At 37.2% G+C, this 20,256-nt stretch overlaps 1 protein-coding gene across 1 annotated transcript in view; it reads right to left on the reverse strand.

Annotated features, from left to right (window-relative positions):
- Positions 1–2,039: 2,039 nt before the first annotated feature.
- Positions 2,040–20,256, reverse strand: part of LOC110543814 (vomeronasal type-2 receptor 26-like) — a gene marked incomplete at its 3' end in the record, with an annotated part of 34,688 nt that continues 16,471 nt past the window's right edge. The window contains exons 4-6 of the mRNA XM_060376245.1: positions 11,101–11,328; positions 9,324–9,447; positions 2,040–2,914 (exon numbers count right to left, since the gene is read on the reverse strand). Coding sequence (XP_060232228.1) covers positions 2,040–2,914; positions 9,324–9,447; positions 11,101–11,328 — 1,227 coding nt within the window. The remainder of the gene's footprint in view (positions 2,915–9,323; positions 9,448–11,100; positions 11,329–20,256) is intronic.

The following is a 20,256-nucleotide window of genomic DNA, read 5'->3' on the forward strand; positions in this document are numbered from 1 at the left end:
ATTACCCCCCCCCCCCCATGTTTTTTCCATTTCCTCTTTCAAATCGCTAAAACCCTACTGCTCCCACAACAACTCCATTCTCTTCTCGAAAATGCTCCCTTTTTCACTCCTTGTTATTGCAATAACTGCCAGGTATGAACTCACATCTTAGTACATACATACTCAGTTTATAGCTAGGAACCTTAGAGGAGAGAATATGTGAAGTTTGTCTTTCTGTGTTTGGATTACCTCATAAAATATTTTTTTTTCTAGTTCTACCTCTTTACCTGCAAAATTTTTATACTACTCAATAGCAATTCATTTTAAAATCATGAGCTAAAGAGGTAATATTTAGTTCATTTTTCAGGCTATAATATAATTATATCATTTTGTGCCTTCTCTTTTCTTCCCTCCAAACCTTCCCATATACCTCTCCTGCTTCTCTCTTAAATTCATGTTTGTTTTTTTTTTGTTTGTTTGTTAATTGGTATTATACTCTTAACATTAGTTGCTCAGTTTAAGAATGTGACTTCCATGGATGTTTTCAGAGCTGATTGTTTGGTGTTGGATTACTGATTGTACGTTCTTTCCTGGGAAGAATATTTATCCCACTCTCAGCCTTTATCAGTTCCCTGTAGATTTTTGTGTATGATTGAGGCCAGTGGTTTCTTTCTGGAGCATGTTCACATGTCTTATATTATTCAACTTTCAGTCCATGTTTATACAGGTATATTGGTAAGTGTTTTTTTTTTTTTCTTTATTTGTTATATTGGTAAGTCTTATGGCTGTGGCTTCTGGTATTATTAGGAGACACACTACCAGAACCTACTCTGATTTTCTGTTTATATACTTTTTTCATCAGCTGTGCTGCATGATCTCTGAGGCTTAGATCTGGGAATTGTCTTGTAGATATGTGTGAGTGTTCTCCAGAATTCTGCCTTATGATTGGTTGTGTTTTTCAGTTATGATTGTTGGTGTAAAGAAAAGCTTCTTTCATCAGTCATGAACTGATGAAATTTTACTTATCTGTGAACTTTACTTATCTGTGTGCATTATTAAAAATATTTAGGTTACAATGTTTATATTCATGAATGGACTTACATGTATTGAAGGGATTTTATGTAGATAATTCAGAGAATGGTTGCTTAAATCTCTTTCACAAATATTTACTATTATTGCACTGACTTCCTTCTTCTATATATTTATCCATCTTCATACTTAGAGTTCGTCCCCCACATTATCCGAGTCAGATCAATTATACCCTGCCATTGTATGTTTTCTTGTTTCTACAGATATTCCGTGGTGAATACTCACATCTGAATATTTGGAGCTAGATGCCCCAGAGTATAGAATGGGAGATATTTGTCTTTTGAATATGGGTTACCTTAAGTATAATTTTTCTCTTACATATATTTATGTGTGATATTTTTCTTATCGATTTATCGTGTTAAAGATATTTATGGGTTTCCATTTCTTACATATTGTGAATAGAATAATAATGAACATGACTGAGCAAGTATTTCTAAGTGAGATATCTAGTCATTTTTTACATATGTAAAGGAAAAGAGAACAATTTAATTCAGTAGATTTATTTATATCTTTTACACAATTCTCTATACTGATATCTGGAATGACTCAACCTGTTTAAAAGTCCGTCCCCTTTGCAGAGATCGACTTTTTTTGCCTGTTATAAAGAGAATCTCAAATGCCCTGTTATACCCCCCAAAATAACAAAGAGAAGAAGTATTTAGTTCTTGTACTACTTAACTCAGTTACTGTCATGTAATTACATTTGGAATATTTATATTGTCTATGAATTGAATTCATAAGTAACATGAATAACATACTAAACTTTTAGCAGCAGCTTCTCTTGTGAAATAAAATGTCTGTGATTGTGAGACAAAATGAGGGGCGATTATTTTTCTTTAAATATACATTTCAGATAAAAGTTTCTGAAAAGTAGGTAATTTATTTTTAGTATACTAATAGGTTTTAATAGATAAACCAATACATCAAAATGATCAGTTTTTGTATGCTATTTTTTTTGTTTTCAAACATCTCAAAGAGTTTTTATCAGGTCTTAAGAGAATAATGTAGCACTTTGGAAAAAAGATGCACCCCAGCAGCCCTGCACTGGAGGCCAGAATGGAGAAGACTTCCACAGCCACCATGGCTTTGCCCTTGGTGCTCTGGTAGACAGGGATGAAGGTGACCCAGACACTGCAGAACATCAGCATGCTGAATGTCAGAAACTTGGCCTCATTGAATGTGTCAGGCAGATTCCTCACCAGGAAAGCCACAGTGAAGCTCCCTAGGGCCAGGGTACCTAAGTAAGCCATCACACAGTAGAAAGCAGTAACTGAGCCCTTGTTGCATAAAATGATGATATGAGCATGTTCAGAGTGTACATCTGTGTCAATATAGGGAGGTGAGGTTCCCAGCCAGACTCCACAGAGAGTAAGTTGAATCAGGACACAGATGGGGATGACAGCATTATAGATGCCTGAGACAAACAACCTTCTCATTGTTCTCCCTCGTTTCATGACTCTAAAGGCCAGAATTACAGTTATAGTTTTTGCCAAAACAGTGGAAATAGCCAAGGTGAACACAACTGCAAGGGTTATTTGTTGTAGTATGCAGGAGATTGTGTTTGGGTGGCCAATGAAGAGAAAGGAACAGAGGAAGCAGAGGAGGATGGAGATGAGCAGGATGTAGCTGAGAGTCTGGTTATTGGCCTTAACAATGGCTGATCCTCGGTGTTTGAGAAAGATCCCCAAAACTGCGGTTGTGCTGACACATAAGCACAGAGCTGTGCAAGCCAGAGCCATACCCAGAGGATCTTCAAAGGACAGGAAGGTCACTGCCTTGGGCAGGCACTGGTTTCTCTCAGGGTTTGGGTACTCTTGACTTGGGCAAGGGATGCACTCCTGCTCATCTGTGTGGACAAAGTGATTCAACATTTCTGCTTTTACGGTCGTTTCATCATTGCACATTTAATTCATGATAATGCTTTTCAATGATGTGTGTATCCCAGCATAATCTGCATCCTGACACTGCCAAGAACATGAACTCTTTATTATTCCCAATTCCACTGTTCATCTTGTCTCATTAACAATAAGCTTTCTGTTCAACAGTTTATCACTGTTTCTTGAGGGCAGTGAAATATATCTTGCTCTCTTTGAAATAAAGTAAAACTGTCAAGTAATCCTTCAAATGCTTTTTAAAAATACTTTGAGTTTCTAGGTATGTATACATTGTATTTTAATGACATCAGTGTATAAAAATACACTTCCTTTCTATCATCATGAGTTTTTCTCATTTTTCTTGTTACTCACAGTTTCAGTGGATATTTGTTACCCCTCTTCTATATATTTTTTTCTGTAGTACTATGTCTATAAGTTAGATAGATCCCACCTCCATGGCCTATGGAATAATTCTGATTTGGCAGTAAATATCCAATACTTGCATCAACAAACTCCACCTTTAAGCTCAGACCAACCATTACCTATCTCAGCTGTGGAAGATGCAAATAAATTTCTACGGTCTTTGACATCCTTTGACCCAGTATAGAACTCTTTGTCTTTCATTATTAATTCCAGGATAATACTGGGAATTGTTCTAATTTTCACTCTTGTTCTTCCAGTCATTTTCTGAAGACTAAAAAATGACCTACATGTCATAAAATAGTACCATAAATCTTTAAAATATTAAATCAGAAAGGGGATTGTCACAGCCAATTTTAGTGAAATTGGTGAGAGTCATGAAGCCAGCACACCTGCTTGATGCAATTCAAGCAAAACTAAGAAGATTGTTAAAAATCATTGTTCTTTTATCTCTAACTTTTGGATTATTTTTTCTCTGTATTGCATTACTGGGTATTTTCTGCACTATGATTCAATTTCTCTCTACAGAAAAATTATTTCTGAGTCTTTTTTTTAAATTAGGCATAATTTGTTTTTAAATTACAGCTCATTTACTTTGTATCTCAACAGTAGCCTCCTTGCTCATTGCTTGTCAATCTCACCCTCCCACCCTTATGTCCACCCATGCCACTCTCTAACTCCTCTGATAGGGAGTTCCTCTTCCCCTGTTATTTGAATCTAGCCTATCAGGTGTCATCAGGACTGGCTGCATTTTAAGGGAAATAGGGACTGTCTCTTTGGTCACCTCCCCCCTGATGTGGGAGTAGCCTTATCAGGCCACCAAGGAAAACAGTGCATCCAGTCCTGTTGAGACCAGATACGCTAGGTTTAGATGAAGGGAGAGGTCCTCTCCTATCAGTGGACTTAGAGAGGGGTATGGGAGGAGATGAGGAAGGCTGGGTGGGATTGGGAGAGAATTATGGAGGGGGCGACAGCTGGGATACAAAATGAATAAACTTTAATTAATATAAAAAGTACAACAATGTAACAAGAGATGGATAAGTTTTAGATTTGCCTTAGCAACCATGATTCAAACATGAATTCAACAATAATACAGCAATCTAGATAGACCTAAACTTCCCTATGAGGAAATTCAAAAAGTCACAAAAGAGAAAGGAAGGATGAAAGATGAAAAAAAAGGAGAATCCAAGATTGTGGAGAACAGTGTTCACCATATCTGAGGGGCAGAGGATCAGAGACTCTGAGACTAGTGAGTGGATATGTGGCTATGTCTAGTGCATCAATTTTGATGCTTCCTGTTCTGAAAAAGACATTCAGAAATGGGATCTATGTGATCCAGGTCCCCAGTGAACATCTCACTGGTCCAGGAGTAGCAAACTGTGGGCCACCTGCCCTTCCACATATTCCAGTGAGTTTGGATCCCCAGATTCAGGGCCTCTCAGCTGTCGCAGCCAGACTCCAGATCCCTCCCATTACCCTGAGGGCAGCATCATGATTCCTAGGACAGCATCCCAGCTACCAAGCCAAAGTTCTGTTGGTCACACTGTGGACAACAGGTGAATAACAGAATCTTATGGTTCCTTGATCCAAGATGGCAGAGCTCAGAGAAATCTGAGTACTGAGAGTAAAGTTTTGGGCAGGCCTGTAAGTTGCAGTCCAACTTTCTTCTGAGGAATCCCACAGATGCCACTTGGGCATGGAGCCTTTTGGGTCACCTACACCCAAAAGGCTTATGCCCAACACCAGCACCCCAAAATTTAGGGTTCCAGTATATCCATGACCTCTGACTTTCAGTTCACCAGCCCCTGCATATTTGTTTGCCCACACACTTCCCTCTGCCCTGCCTTTCAAGATACTGGCATCTTAATTGCCAGCATCCATTCTTGAGCTACTGCACATTTGACTTCTTCTTGAACACTACATTCCAAAGACAGGTGGATTCAGTCTTTGGTGTGGGTTTCAAGAACAAACAGCTAAGGCTACAGAAAACCAGATGGCTAAAGGCCAGCCTAAAAACACAGTCAACAAAAACCAGGACATCATGGCTGCACCAGAAACACACACCTCAAACAATGGATATTCTAATGCAGCTGAAAAACAGAAAAAAGACTTTAAATCAATGTGTATGCAGTTATTAGAAGCATATTAAGAGGAAAAGAACAAACCTCTCAAAAAATACAGGGAAATATAAAGCAAACAAAGAGAGGTCATCTTAGACTAGAAACCACAATCAAAAGGTGAAGGAAATGATTAAAATTGTTCAAGTCTAGAATACAGAATTAGAAAATCAACAAAGAAAACACAGAGAAAAACCAAGAGATGTCATACTTAAGAGAAGAGATCAAGGACTGCAGAGATAAGCATCACCAACAGAATATAAGAGATGGAGGAGAGAATCTCAGGCATTGAAGATACAATTGAAGAAACTTATTCAAATCTCAAAGAAAACATTAAAATGGAAAAGTTCAATGACTCCATGAAATGATGAAATGTAAGCATAATAAAGAATAGATTACATGATTTCAGGCTCCAAGATGCAGAATATATCTTTAATAAAATCATAAAACAAAATTTTCCCAACCTTAAGAAAGAGATAATTTTAAACATACAAAAGGATTACAGTACACCGAATAGACTAAACCAGAAAAGAAAAATCCTCTTGCCACATAATAATCAAAACAATAAATCTACACAACAAAGAAAATATATTAAAAACAGTAAGGGAAAATGATCAAGTAACATATGAAGGCAGACCTATCAGAATCACACCAGACTTTCCAACAAAGACTATGAAAGCAAGGAGAGCCTCAGAGGATGTCATTCAGACAATACGAGACCACATATGCCAACCCAGATTTCTGTACCCAACAAAATTTACAATCAACAGAGATGGAGGAAACAAGATATTCCATAGCAAAACTAAATTTGAACAATGTTAATGCACCATTCTGGACCTATGGAAACTTATAGAAGGAAAACCACAACCCAATGAGAACTACACCCATGAAACACAGGATATAGATAACTCAAGAACAAAATAATCAAAAGGAAAAAAGCACACAAACACATTATCCACACCAACTTCTAAATAAAAGAAACTAAAATTCATTGGTGACTAATGTCTATCAACATCAATAAACTCAAAAAGACAAAGGCTGGCAGAATAGTTACAGAAACAAGATCCAACATTCTGCTGCATACAATAAACACACTTCAGCCATAAAGACAGACGCCACCTCGGAGTAAAGTGTTGGAAGAAGGTTTTCCAATCAAATGGACCCATAGAGAAAGTGGAAGTACCATCCTAATATCTAATTAAATAATCTTCCACCAAAGAGATGGTGAAGGATATTTAATCCTCATCAAAGAAAATTCCATCATGAGGACAACAATATCACACCTATGCCCCAAACACAAGGGCACCTGCATTTGTAAAAGAAACATTATTAAAGCTTAAATCATACATCAGTCTCAGCACAGTAATAGTGAGAGACTTAAACACCTCACTCTCACCAAGTGACAGATCATTGGGAAAGAAGATAAATAGTGAAATAATGAAGCTTACCGAGGTCATGAGTAAAATACCTAATTGACGTCTACAGAACTTTTCTCCCAGGCACAAATATACCTTCTTCTCTGCACATCATGGAACCCTCTCCAAAACTGAACATTTAGTCAGACACAAAGCAAGTATAAACAGACATAAGATGATTGAAATAATCCCTTGTATCCAATTATACCACCATGTTCTAAAGCTGGACCTCAACAATGACAGAAAGCACAATGCCTACAAGATATGTGAGGGAAGAAATAAAAAATGAATTAAAGACTTCATAGCATTCAATGAAAATGAAGGCAAAACATGCCCACACTTGCGGTATACAATGAAAGCATTTCTAAGAGGAAAGTACATAGAACTCAGTGCCTTCATATAGAAATTTGAGATGTTTCATACAAGCAATTTAATAACACACCTGAAAGACCCAGAAAACAACAACAACAACAAAAAAAAAAAAACCACACAAGATGTTGACAGGACCAAGAGGAGTAGACAGCTGGAAATAATGAAATTCAGTGCTAAAATCATTATAATAAAAAGTAAATGATTCAAAAAACCAAAAACAAACAAACAAACAAACAAACAAAAAACGACAAAAAAACCAAGAACCCAAGAGGCAGTTCTTTTGGAAAATCAACCAGATAAACAAATGTTTAGCCAAGGTAACTAAAAGACAGAAAGACACTATCCAAATTAATAACAACAATAAAGGGAGATATAAGGACAGAAGCCAAGGAATAGGTCTTCAAAGGCCTATACATCACAAAATTTCAAAATGTATATGAAATGGACAATTTTCTTGATAAATTACACTTACCAAAGTTAAATCAAGAACAGGTAAATAAATGGAAAATTTGTAACTCCCCCAAGGAAACAGAAGTAGTCATCAAAAGTCTCATTTAAAAAAAGTCTAGGGCCAGATGGTTTCAGCTCAGAATTCTATCAAACCTTCAAAGAAGAGCTAGTACCAATACTCTTCAAACTATTACATAAAATAGAAACAGAAGGAACATTACCAAACTCATTCTATGAATCCACAGTCACTTTGATATCTAAACTGCTCAAAAACCCAAGAAAGGAATTAACTTCAGACGAATTATCTTATGAACATTGATGAAAAAATACTCAGTAAAATACGTTCAAACCAAATCCAACAACACGTAAAATATATTATCCACCATAAGCACATAGACTTTACCCGAGGAATGTAGAGGTGGCTCATTCAATGGAAATCCATCAACGTAATTCACCACATACACAAAAAGAAGGAAAATAATCACATGATCATTTCTAAAAATTCAACACCTATTCATGTTTAACGTTTTGGAGAGATCAAGGATATAAGGCACAAACCTAAACATAGTAAAGACAATATACAACAAGCCTATAGCCAACATAAAATTAAACAAAAACTCAAATCAATTCCACTGAAATCAAGGATGGGACAAAGCAAGGCTGCCTCCTCTCTCCATATCTCTTCAACATAGGACTTGAAGTTATAAAGAACACTGCAAGGAATTTAACCTATAAATCTAAGAATATAAAGAATATTTAATTTTTCCACATTTGCTTGTTTGCAATAAAACATAAAAATTTCTGTTTGTTATGCAGTTGTCTAAGGGTTGGCCTTTTTTGAATAAAATAAATATAGATTCTCATCATTACAATGTATTTCTGACTTCATTTTTTTGTAAAAATTTTAATTTTAAAAATAACATAATTACTTCACTATGCCTTTTCTTGTTTGGTGGCTCCTGGACCCACCTTATATTTATTCTCTCTCAAATTCATGCCCTTTTTTCAATAAATGTTGTGTTTGTATCTTTGTGTATGTGTGTGTTTGCATTCAAAATGTAACCTGCTCGTTCCATATGATAGTACTTGTATATGTTATCACATGGTTGAACATAACCCTAAACAGGCAGCTATATTTTAATTTACAAAGACATGCTTTTTCTACTAATGTAAATACTGAAAATGGCAACTGTAAGTGTTGTAAATGCAGTTCCATTTCTTGTGCATTCAAGAAACATCCACAAATGTACTTTTCCTGGAGTTATTTTCAGGCAAGAATCATTAGGTTTTTCTAATTACAGAAATACAAATCAATCCTGGAAAACTTGCAAACTCACGTACAATGGCCAACCTTTAGCATGGATCACTGCAAAAGCTGAGATGGCCAGGCTAAGCATAAAGGTAGGTTTTTAAATTTTGAGTGCATATGACACAATAGCATGAGAACTCCCATTCAAATATTGTGTGGAATCAGCAGTGGTTACTAATGAATTCATGGATGAGTGAATGATCCATAGGGAACAGCACTGATTATGACAGCAAGCTCACTTTTTAACTTTCCCCATGTACATTCCCAAACAGTGTGATGAAAGGTATTAGTTTTTTACCTGTCTTGTTGGTAATGTGCTGTTCTGGACAAAATACACAAGAAAAACAGCAGACGGGTCTTTCTTCTTGTAGAACTTTCCAGAATCCTGGACCACAGCTTTGTGCACAAACAGATTGAGGAGTCTGAAAGCAACACAGAAAAACGTCATAATATTGCACATTTGTTTAAAATTATTTAGGCTAAACAACTTATGTGAACTTATGTAAATTGTATGCATTTATGAGGAATTCTGAAGTTTTAATATGGGAGTGTAGAATGGAGATTCGAAGCTAGCATGCTTCACAATGCTCAATGTTCAACATCCCTTTATGGAGATCAAACTGTGACTCACTGCTGCCTAGCCTGTATGAAATTTGTAGGACATCAATATATTCTATCCTGTGAGGCAGCAAGTCAAAACTCATTTATTGTATAGATTATGGAACAGTTGGATTGTTAGGAATCCAGTCACATTTGCCTCATCTGTTTCTACCTTTACATTTCCATTCATATAATAATACCCATGCACTCTGATTCAGCTGCAAAAGGAAGTTCAATTTTCTCATGAAACTGTTTCAGCCACTGGTGAATTATGATATATTACTCTGACTTTTACCCTTGACTCCCAATGCTAGGAATTGTTCTGTGCCTTTCCTTTTAAATGATAGTGACATCATCACATAGGATTTTTTTTTACCAATCACATTCTTAATTAATCACAGTAATTACTAAACTTCCAACACAGTTTAAGTTTGTTATATTTTAGAAATTGTGTAGGACAGGAAACATTTTTATCTTTCCTTAGATCTCTTTTTGCCTTGATTGGCATTCAGTTTCTGTCTCATAAATATGTATATATTAACAGTAATATTCTTCTGTATAACTGACTCAGCAGTTAAGACTGCATACTGCTTTTGCACAGAAATCTGAGTTCACTTCTTGACACACATATCAGGCAGCTCATATGAATTGGTTACAGAAACGTATTGTATCATAATCCATAATTTATTTCTTGTATATGCCAGCTCACAACTGTGTAAAACTATTGATATACTTGTGTATGAATTGTGAGAATAAAAAGATTCATTGAACATCAGCTTACCTGTATAATTAACATTTGTAAACATAAACATAAATTTGTGTGTTTACACATAGTAACACAGACATACATGCCTATATATAACCATGAACACTTATTCATTCATTCACTGTATCATGAACAAACACAAACATTTAATTTTAATTCATCTAACTCTATCTAAGGAATTATATTATATTATTTGTGCATTTGTATGTATATTTATATGTGTATGTATATATACATATATAATTCTGAAATATTGGTTTATTTCTGATTTAAAGTCATCAAACAAAACTAAAGAGATGTTTTAGTATTTAACATGCTAACCATGTTAAATATGAAAACGTGAATTTGATCATGAAAGAATGGAAAGAAAATTTGTGTGCAGAAGAATAGACCTGTAATCTAAATTTTATGATCCTGAAGACAGAGAGTGTACATAGGGAATGAAGTACACAGAGTACAGCAAAATTAAAAAGTAATGGTTTCAGAGAGATATCCTGTTTAAAATAAAGTGGACAACAACTGAGGAAGATAACCAGCATTGACTGTGGCCTTAATAAGCACATGCACAAACACCTACACATAAGCTCACAATTACAAGAGCTAAGAAATTAAAATTTCACAATTATTTAAAATTTGAAAAAATATATAATTAATTTCACAACTATTTACAAATAATTCCCTTTATATTAAATATTGAAAATGTCCAGACCTGATTGAAGTCACTTGGCCATTTTATCAGAACTTCATTGATGAAAAAGCCTTGATCTTGTGGACTCTTGAAGACAAACTCTCCCACTTTAACTAGTAACGAATTATGCTTAGTATTTTCCACAAAATTCTGTATATCATATGTTTCCATGATATTCTTGTTCTCATCAAAGCTTATTTCATCTCCAGCAGCACTTGTAACTTTAATTTTCCTCAAAAATGGATGCATCTGAAGAGAAACATCATTTGGATATCAGTGGTCCACACAGATTAAAGGTTGATGATCTTTAAGAGAAATACATTTTCCCTCTAACATGGCTTTCTTTTTGAAAGGCTTGGTTGGTTTAGGTGTCTCCCAAATGTTCAATGAAATTAAAATTGTTCCCCATGATAGTAGAGCACGGCTCCTGAACACAAGTAGAAATATTGTTGACTACTGAAAATAGTGTAGTGTGTAGTATGCCCTCAGTTAGAAAAAGGGCTTGTGTCTTTCTCTAGCACCAGAAAAAATATTTCTATTTAAAAGATGTAGATTTTGAGTAGGATCTAAAATGGTGGTGTTCAGTGCACATGGTTACTGAGTGCCAGGAATGTAGTGACTCCACAGTAAGTGAAATGCCATGATGTGGACTCCAAAGTGCCAGTGTCTATGCGTCACAATTTTACAGAACATACTAGAAGGAAAACCCCAACAAAGGAAGGAAAGAACATCCAAGAAAGGAGAAAGTAAATAACACTACTGATGCAAAACCAAAAGAAGAGAAACAAACAAACTCACTTCAAGCATAAAAAATAAAATAACAGGTACTAGCAATCATTGGTCATTAATATCTCTCAACATCAATGGACTTAATTCCTCAATAAATAGGCACAGACTAATGGAATGTATGCAGAAGCAGGATTCATCATAATGCTGCATATAAGAAACATCCTTTTTCAGATATGTTTTATATTTATTAATTACAGTTTATTCACTTTTTATCCCTCCTGTAACCCCCTTCTTCATCCTCTCGCAATCCCACCCTACCTTAGATGCTGAAAAAGGATTTGACAAAATCCAACACCCATTCTTGTTTAAAGTCTTGGAGAGATCAGGAACACAAGGCATTTACCTAAACATAGTAAAGGAAATATACAGCAAGCCTATAGCCAACATCAAACTAAACTGAGAGAAACTTAAGTCCATCCCACTGAAATCAGGGACAAGGCAAGGCTGCCCACTCTCTCCATATCTCTTCCTTGCTAGAGCAATAAGAAAATTAAAGGAGATTGGGGATATAAACTGGAACAGAAAAAGTAAAAGTATCACTATTTGTTCCCCATGATAGTAGAGCACGGGCTCCTGAACACAAGTAAAAATATTGTTGACTACTGAAAAGAGTGTAGTGTGTAGTATGCCCTCAGTTAGAAAAAGGGCTTGTGCCTTTCTCTAGCACCAGAAAAAATATTTCTATTTAAAAGATGTAGATTTTGAGTAGGATCTAAAATGGTGGTGTTCAGTGCACATGGTTACTGAGTGCCAGGAATGCAGTGACTCCACAGTAAGTGAAATGCCATGGTGTGGACTCCAAAGTGCCAGTGTCTATGCGTCACAATTTTACAGAACATACTAGAAGGAAAACCCCAACAAAGGAAGGAAAGAACACCCAAGATGTTTGCAGATGATATGATAGTATACATGAGTGAGCCCAAAAATTCTACCAGGGAACTCCTACAGCTGATATTTATCTTCAGCAAAATGGCTGGATAGAAAATTAACTCAATAAAATCAGTAGCTATCCTGTATACAAAGACAAATGAGCTGATGAATAAATTAGGGAAACAATGCCCTTCACAATAGCCACAAAGGACATAAAGCACCTTGGTGTGACTTTATCCAAGCAAGTAAAAAACTCGTATGAAAAAAATTTCCAGTCTCTAAAGAAAGAGAAGAAGACATCAGAAGATGGAAAGATCTGCCATGCTCAATGACTGAATATCTTACCAAAAACAATCTACAGATTCAATGAAATTCCCATTAAATTACCAATACAATTCTTTACAAACCTTGAAAGAAAAATTCTCAACTTCATATGGAATAACAAGAAACCCAGAATTGCTAAAACAATCCTCTACAGTAAAATATCTTCTAGAGTATCTCCATCCCTGATCTCAAACTGTACTATAGAGCAAAAGTAGTAAAAACTGCATGATACTGGCATAGAAACGGGCTGGTGGATAAATGGAATCAAATAGAAGACCCAGAAATAAACCCACACACTTATGGACACCTGTTTTTTGACAAAGATGCCAACACCATACAGTGAAAAAAAAAGATATCTTCAACAAATGGTGTTGGTCTAACTGGATATCTCCATGTAGAAAATAGCAAATAGACCTGTACTTATCACCCTATACAAAACTAAAGTCCAAGTGGATCAGAGGCCTCAATATAAGAAACACATTTTAACAACAAAGGAGGACATTACCTCAGATGGAAGGGCTGAAAATGGTTTTACAAACAAAGGGATCCAACAAGCAAGCTGAAGTAGCCATCCCGATATCTAATAAAAGTAACCTTTTAGCAGAACATAAACAAAAGAGTTGGAAAAGGACACTTCATTCTCATCATAGCAGAATCCAACAAGTTGTAGTCTCAATTCTGAACCTCTATACCCGAAATACAAGGGACCCTACATGTAAAAGAAGCATTAGTAAAGCTTAAATCACACATTGATCTCCACATAATAATAATGAGAGACTTCAACACCCCACTCTCATGGAAAGACAGGTCATGGAGACAGAAACTAAGGAGAGCAACAAGTCACACAAAGACCTAAAAAAAAAGAAAATTTCAGATCAAATTTCCTTGGACTTTGATGAAAAAAAAATACTCAATTAGATCCTTGCAAAAAAAATCCAAGAACACACCAAATACATCATTCTCTGTAATCAATTAGGCTTCATCCCAGGGATGCAGGGATGGTTCAACATATTTAAATCCATCACTGTAATTCAATGAAAGAAAAAAGTAAACATGTTCATCTCATTACATGCAGAAAAAAGCCTTTGATAAAATCCAACACCACTTCATGATAAGAGTCTTGGAAATATAAGGGATGTAAGGCCCATACATAAACATAATAAAGATAATATACATCAAGCTGGTAGCCAATATCAAATTAAATGTGGAGATACACAAAGCAATTACACTAAAGTCAGGGACAAGAGAAGGTGGCCCACTTTCTTCATATCTCTTTAATTTACTACTTTAAGTTCAAGACAGAGAAATAAAACAACTAAAGAAGATCAATGGGATCCAAATTGGAAAGGAAGAAGTCACCATATCCCTATTCGCAGATGATATACTGAAATATATATATGTGACCCCTAAAATTCTAATAGAGAACTACTACAGCTGATAAACCCCTAAGAAACGTGGCTGCCATTAATTTAACTCAAAATAATCAATAATCTTCCTGAATACAATGATAAATGAGCTGGTAATGAAATTAGGGAAACAACATCCTTCACAATAGTCACAAATAATATATCTTGGTGTAACTCTACCCAAGTAAGAGAAAGACTTCTATGACAAGAACTTCAAGTCTTGGAAAAAAGAAACTGAAAAAGATGTCAGAAGATGGAAAGATCTTTCATATTCATGGCTTGGCAGGATTAACATAGTAAACATGGTTATATTACCAAAAGCAATCTATAGATTCCATGCTATAACATAATTCAGGTAAGCAGGTTAAACAGTTCTATGACTCCTAAGAAAATAGGGGTTTTATTATAATGGGTTGTATTACAGGGGTTTATATTATAAAACATTATAACAACATAGTTCTTTACAGACCTTGAAAGAACAATTCTCAATTTCATATGGAATACAGGAATAACACAGAATTAAGAAAACATTGCTGTACTATAAAAGAACTTCTGGAGGTATCTCCAACCCTGACATCAAGTTGTGCTACAGAGTAATCATAATAAAAAGTACATGGTACTGGAATAGACACAGACTGTTTGATCAATGGAATTGAATTGAAGACCCAGAAATAAATCCAGGCACCTATAGACACTTGACACTTGATTTTTTTTACAAGAAGTCAAAATCATACAATGGAAAAAAGAAGAAAGCATCTTTAACAAATATTTCTGACCCAATTGGATGTCTACATGTAGAAAAATACCAATAGACCAATATTTAATCAACATGCACAAACTCAATTCCAAGTGGATCAAGGAACTTCACATAAAACCAGAGACACTAAATCGATTAGAGGAGAAAGTGAGAAAGAGCCTTGAATTCATTGGCACAAGAGACTACTTCCTGAAGAGAACACCAACAACCCCAGGCTATAAGATCTATAATTAATACATGGGGACTCATGAAACTGAAATGCCTATGTAAGGCAAAGGACACTGTCAACACAACAACATGACAGCCTACAGATGGGGTAAAAGATCTTCACCAAATAATACCTCAGATAAAGGACTAATTTCTAGAATACATAAAGAACTCAAGAAATTAAACTCCAACAAACAAAATGGTCCAATTCAATGAATGCAATAGGGAGCTAAACAGAGAATTCTCATGAAAGGAATCTCAAATGGCAGAGAAGCACTTAAGGGAATGCTCAATGTCATCAGTCTTCAGAGAAATCCAGCTCAAAATGACTCTGAGATTCCATCTTACAGCCATCAGAATGGCTAATATAAAAAACTAATGTGACAGCACATGCTGGGAAAGGGATATGGAGAAAAGGATGCACTCCTCATTGCTGGTGGGAGTGCAAACTTGTACAAACTCTTTGTAAATCAGTCTGGTACTTTCTCAGAAACCTGGGACTAGCTCTAACTCAAGAACCATCTATAACATTCCTAGACATATACCCAAAGATGCTTCAGCATACAAAAAGGACATTTGCTCAACTATGTAAATTAAGCTCAACTCTGTACTAGCAAGAACCAGGGAACAACATAGATGTCCCTCAACCAAAGAATGGGTAAAAAAAATCATACATTTACACACTGGAATACTACACAGCTATTAAAAACAAAGAAATCATGAAATTTGCAGGCAATTGGATGGAAATAGAAAAGATCAACGTGAGTGAGGTAACCCAGGGCCTGAAAGACACTTATGGTATGTATTTCCTTATAAGTGGATATTAACCATATATCACAGGATAATTGTTCTACTCATCATGGACCCAAAGAAACTAAGTAACAAGGAGGGCCCAGGGTACACCCTTCTTAAATCTCAATCAGATGGGGAAATACAACACTGGAATAGGTAGTAGAGCGGGAACTGGACAGGAAAATGAGGGAGAGCAGATGTGAGGAGAGTGGGAAAGGGAAGTTTAAGAGCCTGGAGAGAAAAAGAAAAAAGAGGTTGGGGGCATCACTGAGAAAGGTAGAGATGCAACAGGGTAGGGTACAGGGAGGGTATGTGGATGTCTTTAGCTGAGCCTGCTAGCAGAGGTGGAAAGGAGACTTTAGAAAGCCACCTTCTAGCCAGGAAGTACCTATCATGGTGGGAGGGAAACACCAATCCACCTAGAAAACCTTCCAAACAAAATTTACCGTCTCTATAAGATGGACAGAGACAAAGATAGGGTAGAGCCTAATGGAATGAACAATCAATGCCTGTCCCAACCTGACACTCAGCCCGTGGGAGAGAGCCAATCCTTGACACCATTAATGATACTCTGCTATGTTTACCTACAGGAGCCTAACTTAATTTTTCTCTGCTAGCCCTTCTAACCCTCAGCAGTTAATCAAATCACAGGCTGAGACTCACAGCCAAGCATCACACAGAGCTTACAGAGTCCTGTGAAAGAGTGGTCGGGAAGGACAGAAGAACCGAGAATGAACTAGAATGTTGCAAGAATACAAACAGTGTCAACTGACCTAGATACATGGGGGCTTCATACACGGAGTGGAACTAAGACTTATACAAATATGTAACTGATGGGCAGTTTGATATTTATGTGGATCCCTGAGGAAGTTGAGAAGGTGCTGTCTATGACATGGACTCTGCTGCATGTTTTCAATCACATTACTGTAACTGGGCTACTTTGCCTGGCAGTTGTTGATGATGAGTTCAGGCTTGATGATGCAACTTGATTTCTGGGGCAGGTTAGTGGTGGAGTATGGGCTTTTCTAAGCACAAAGGAAGGGGAAATACAGTGAAGAGGGTGGGGAGGAGGGTCTGAGAGGAGAGGAAAGAGGAAGCAATGATCGAAATGTAAATATATAAGTTTAAAATAACTTAATAGCAACATAAAATGTAAATTTTTTAGAGGAAAATTTGAGTAAAAATGTAAACAACAGCGTTTCTGTAGGTTTATATGTATTAAGATATGTATGTCTCCATGCACAGTACTTGGTTGGAATATGAGTCTCTGGGAAGACCCCTGTGTTCAAATTTTCTGGTTCTGTTGCTTTCCTTGTGGAGTTCCTGTCCTTTCTAAATCTTACTATGCATGGAGATAACCTAGAACCCCTGCACAGATGTAGCCCATGGCAGTTTAGTGTCCAAGTGGGTTATATAGTAATGGAAAGAGGAACTGCCTCTGACATAATCTGATTGGCCTGCTCTTTGATCACCTTCCCCTGAGGGGGAGCAGCCTTACCAGGCCACAGAAGATGACAATGCAGCCATTTCTGATAAGATCTGATAGACTAAGATCAGAAGAAAGGAAAGGAGGGCCTCCCTTATCAGTGGACTTGGGAAGGAGCATGTGTGAAGAAGGGGAGAAAAGGTGGGGTTGGAGGGGAGGAGGGAGGGGCTTATGGTGGATACAAAGTGAATAAAGTGTAATTAATAAAAGTTAAAAAAGATATGTATATCTTTATGCCACACAATGAACATATGTGTGTATTTTTAGTTAGTATATAGGTATACATGTAGATTTAGGGAGTACATTGATGTGATACTATTAGTAAGATTTCTGTGCAAAGCTCCACATTGATAAAATATATATATTAACTATGTAAAATAATTATGTATAAACCTATGTAAAAAATGTAATGCGTGCCTTAATTTTTCCTTGAGTTGGTTTATTATGGGTCACAACATTTGCCATTCAACTTTGATATGAACACAATGTGTGGCAAAATTAAATTCAGATGACCTGTGATTTAACTAAAGTTTTTAAATTTTTCTTCATATTTTAGATTAATTTGTTTCACTTTGTTTTTCTATGAGTGTTCTTCCTGCATTAATGTATGTGCACTACACCTTTGTCTGGTGCCTGGGAAGGACAGAAGAAGGTCCTCCAGAAGTACAGTTACAGACAGTTTCTCCTAGAGGTATTTTTTTATTGTTGTTCATTCCCTACATGCATGTATGAATCAATTCCTGATGCTTGCAGAGTGCAAAATAGTATGCATTCTGGAACTAGAACTGGAATTGGAGATGAAGACAGTTGTGAGCAACCATGTATATGCTAACAACCACACTTGGGTCTTCTCTAGGGGCAGCAAATGCTTGTAACTGTTGACTCATTCTCCAGCATGAGTTAATTACATATCTAACTTAATAAAGTGGATTTACACTTCAACTTCTGAGATTCAGCATTGTGTTACCTAATTAAGAGCTCCTGCTATAAAGAACTGTTTGTTTAGGTACTCAGTTATCTGTACACAGGGTATACTAATTTAGATATTATAACATCCTGAAAAGCTATGCTCACTGCTTTGTGTCACTGCTTATGTAAAATATTATTGTTTTACATGATACTCAAAATTATATAGTACAGTATACAATCTGAATTTCTATTTTCTTCATTGTTGAATGAATTTAAAGTATAAATGATGTGTTCAAAAATCTTATTAATGATACTCTATTTGAATGTGATCATCAAGGCTCATTTGTGTAAATGAATCCCAAGTTTATATCTTCTTGGTTTAAAACCCGAACACATCCATTTATCACTATTACATGGAGGCATTGCCTAGGCCATGAGCACTATATGTGTTCAATCATTTAAGAATGGAAGTACAGAAGGAGGAGGGCGGAGCCAAGATGGCGACTAGCACACACAGTTTCTGAGCAGTGGGATACCTGATCTTCTGAGTTGGAGAATGGAAGGACCCCCAACCCAGGAAAACCACAGCGAGGCTTTCTGAACACCAGAGAACATCGCAGGAGGTGAAAACTTTGGCCTCCGGTCACCCGGAGACTTGCTTGGGGAGGAAGAGAAAAGATCTTTTGTTCTTGCTGCACTCCCTTCCCCCAGACCTCCTTCCTCCTCGGCACAGCGGCACAGCGGACTCATCTTTCTCAGCGCAGACCTAACTGCCTGGGGTATACAACCGCTGAGACGGAGCCCCAACCACTTTAGTGGCAGACAAAAGCCAGCAGTACGTACCCCGGAGTCCCAGATTCGCGCAGCGGCTGCACCATCCTCCCAGGGCGCGAATCTGCTAGACACCATACTAGCTCCGCAGGATCGCCATCACTGACGGTACGACCCGCCCAATCCCACAGTGACAGAGAATACGCTATATACTCACCGAAACCAGGCAGAAACGTCATACAACCTGGACACACCAGGCTCTGGGCCTTCCAAGCTTGGAGAGCACAACGAAGAGATCCCAGGAATTCCCAGAAAGCATTGGGACTAGCAAGCCAGTCTCCAGTTACAGCAGGACGTGGCAGCGGAGCAGTACTGAACTGGCGGGGCACCACAGCCTTCCAGTTTAAGACTAACCAGGGCCAAACCAGAGAACAGAGAGCCTGATTACCCCATCCCTGCTGAAGTGACCACCCTGAAATCTCCAGCTGCAGCAAGACCTCAGAACCTGGCAGTGACAGCAGCACAGAACTGGCGGAACACATCAAAGAAGCAGGGCCAAACCAGAGAGTAGAGAGCCCCGGATACCACGATCTCGGCCAAGAGACCTGCCTGTAAGTGAGTGCACCCTTGAGAATCTGCAGTTCCCCAGATCCTGGGTCCTTCTAAATCAGAAGCCAGGCATCGAACCCGCTCCCACCCACATACCCACTTTGGGAAACAGAGGGGCACTAGGGTCATTGAAGTTCCTGCCCTGTGGGCCTGATTGAGGAGCTAAGACAGTTAATACCAGAAATTGCGCTGCGATCATCATTAGCGCCTGCGACATATACAGTACAGAGCCCCTCCCACACACTCAAGGGTTCAAC

This window comes from Meriones unguiculatus (genome assembly GCF_030254825.1).
Source record: "Meriones unguiculatus strain TT.TT164.6M chromosome 13 unlocalized genomic scaffold, Bangor_MerUng_6.1 Chr13_unordered_Scaffold_34, whole genome shotgun sequence".
Classification (NCBI taxonomy): Eukaryota; Metazoa; Chordata; class Mammalia; order Rodentia; family Muridae; genus Meriones; species Meriones unguiculatus.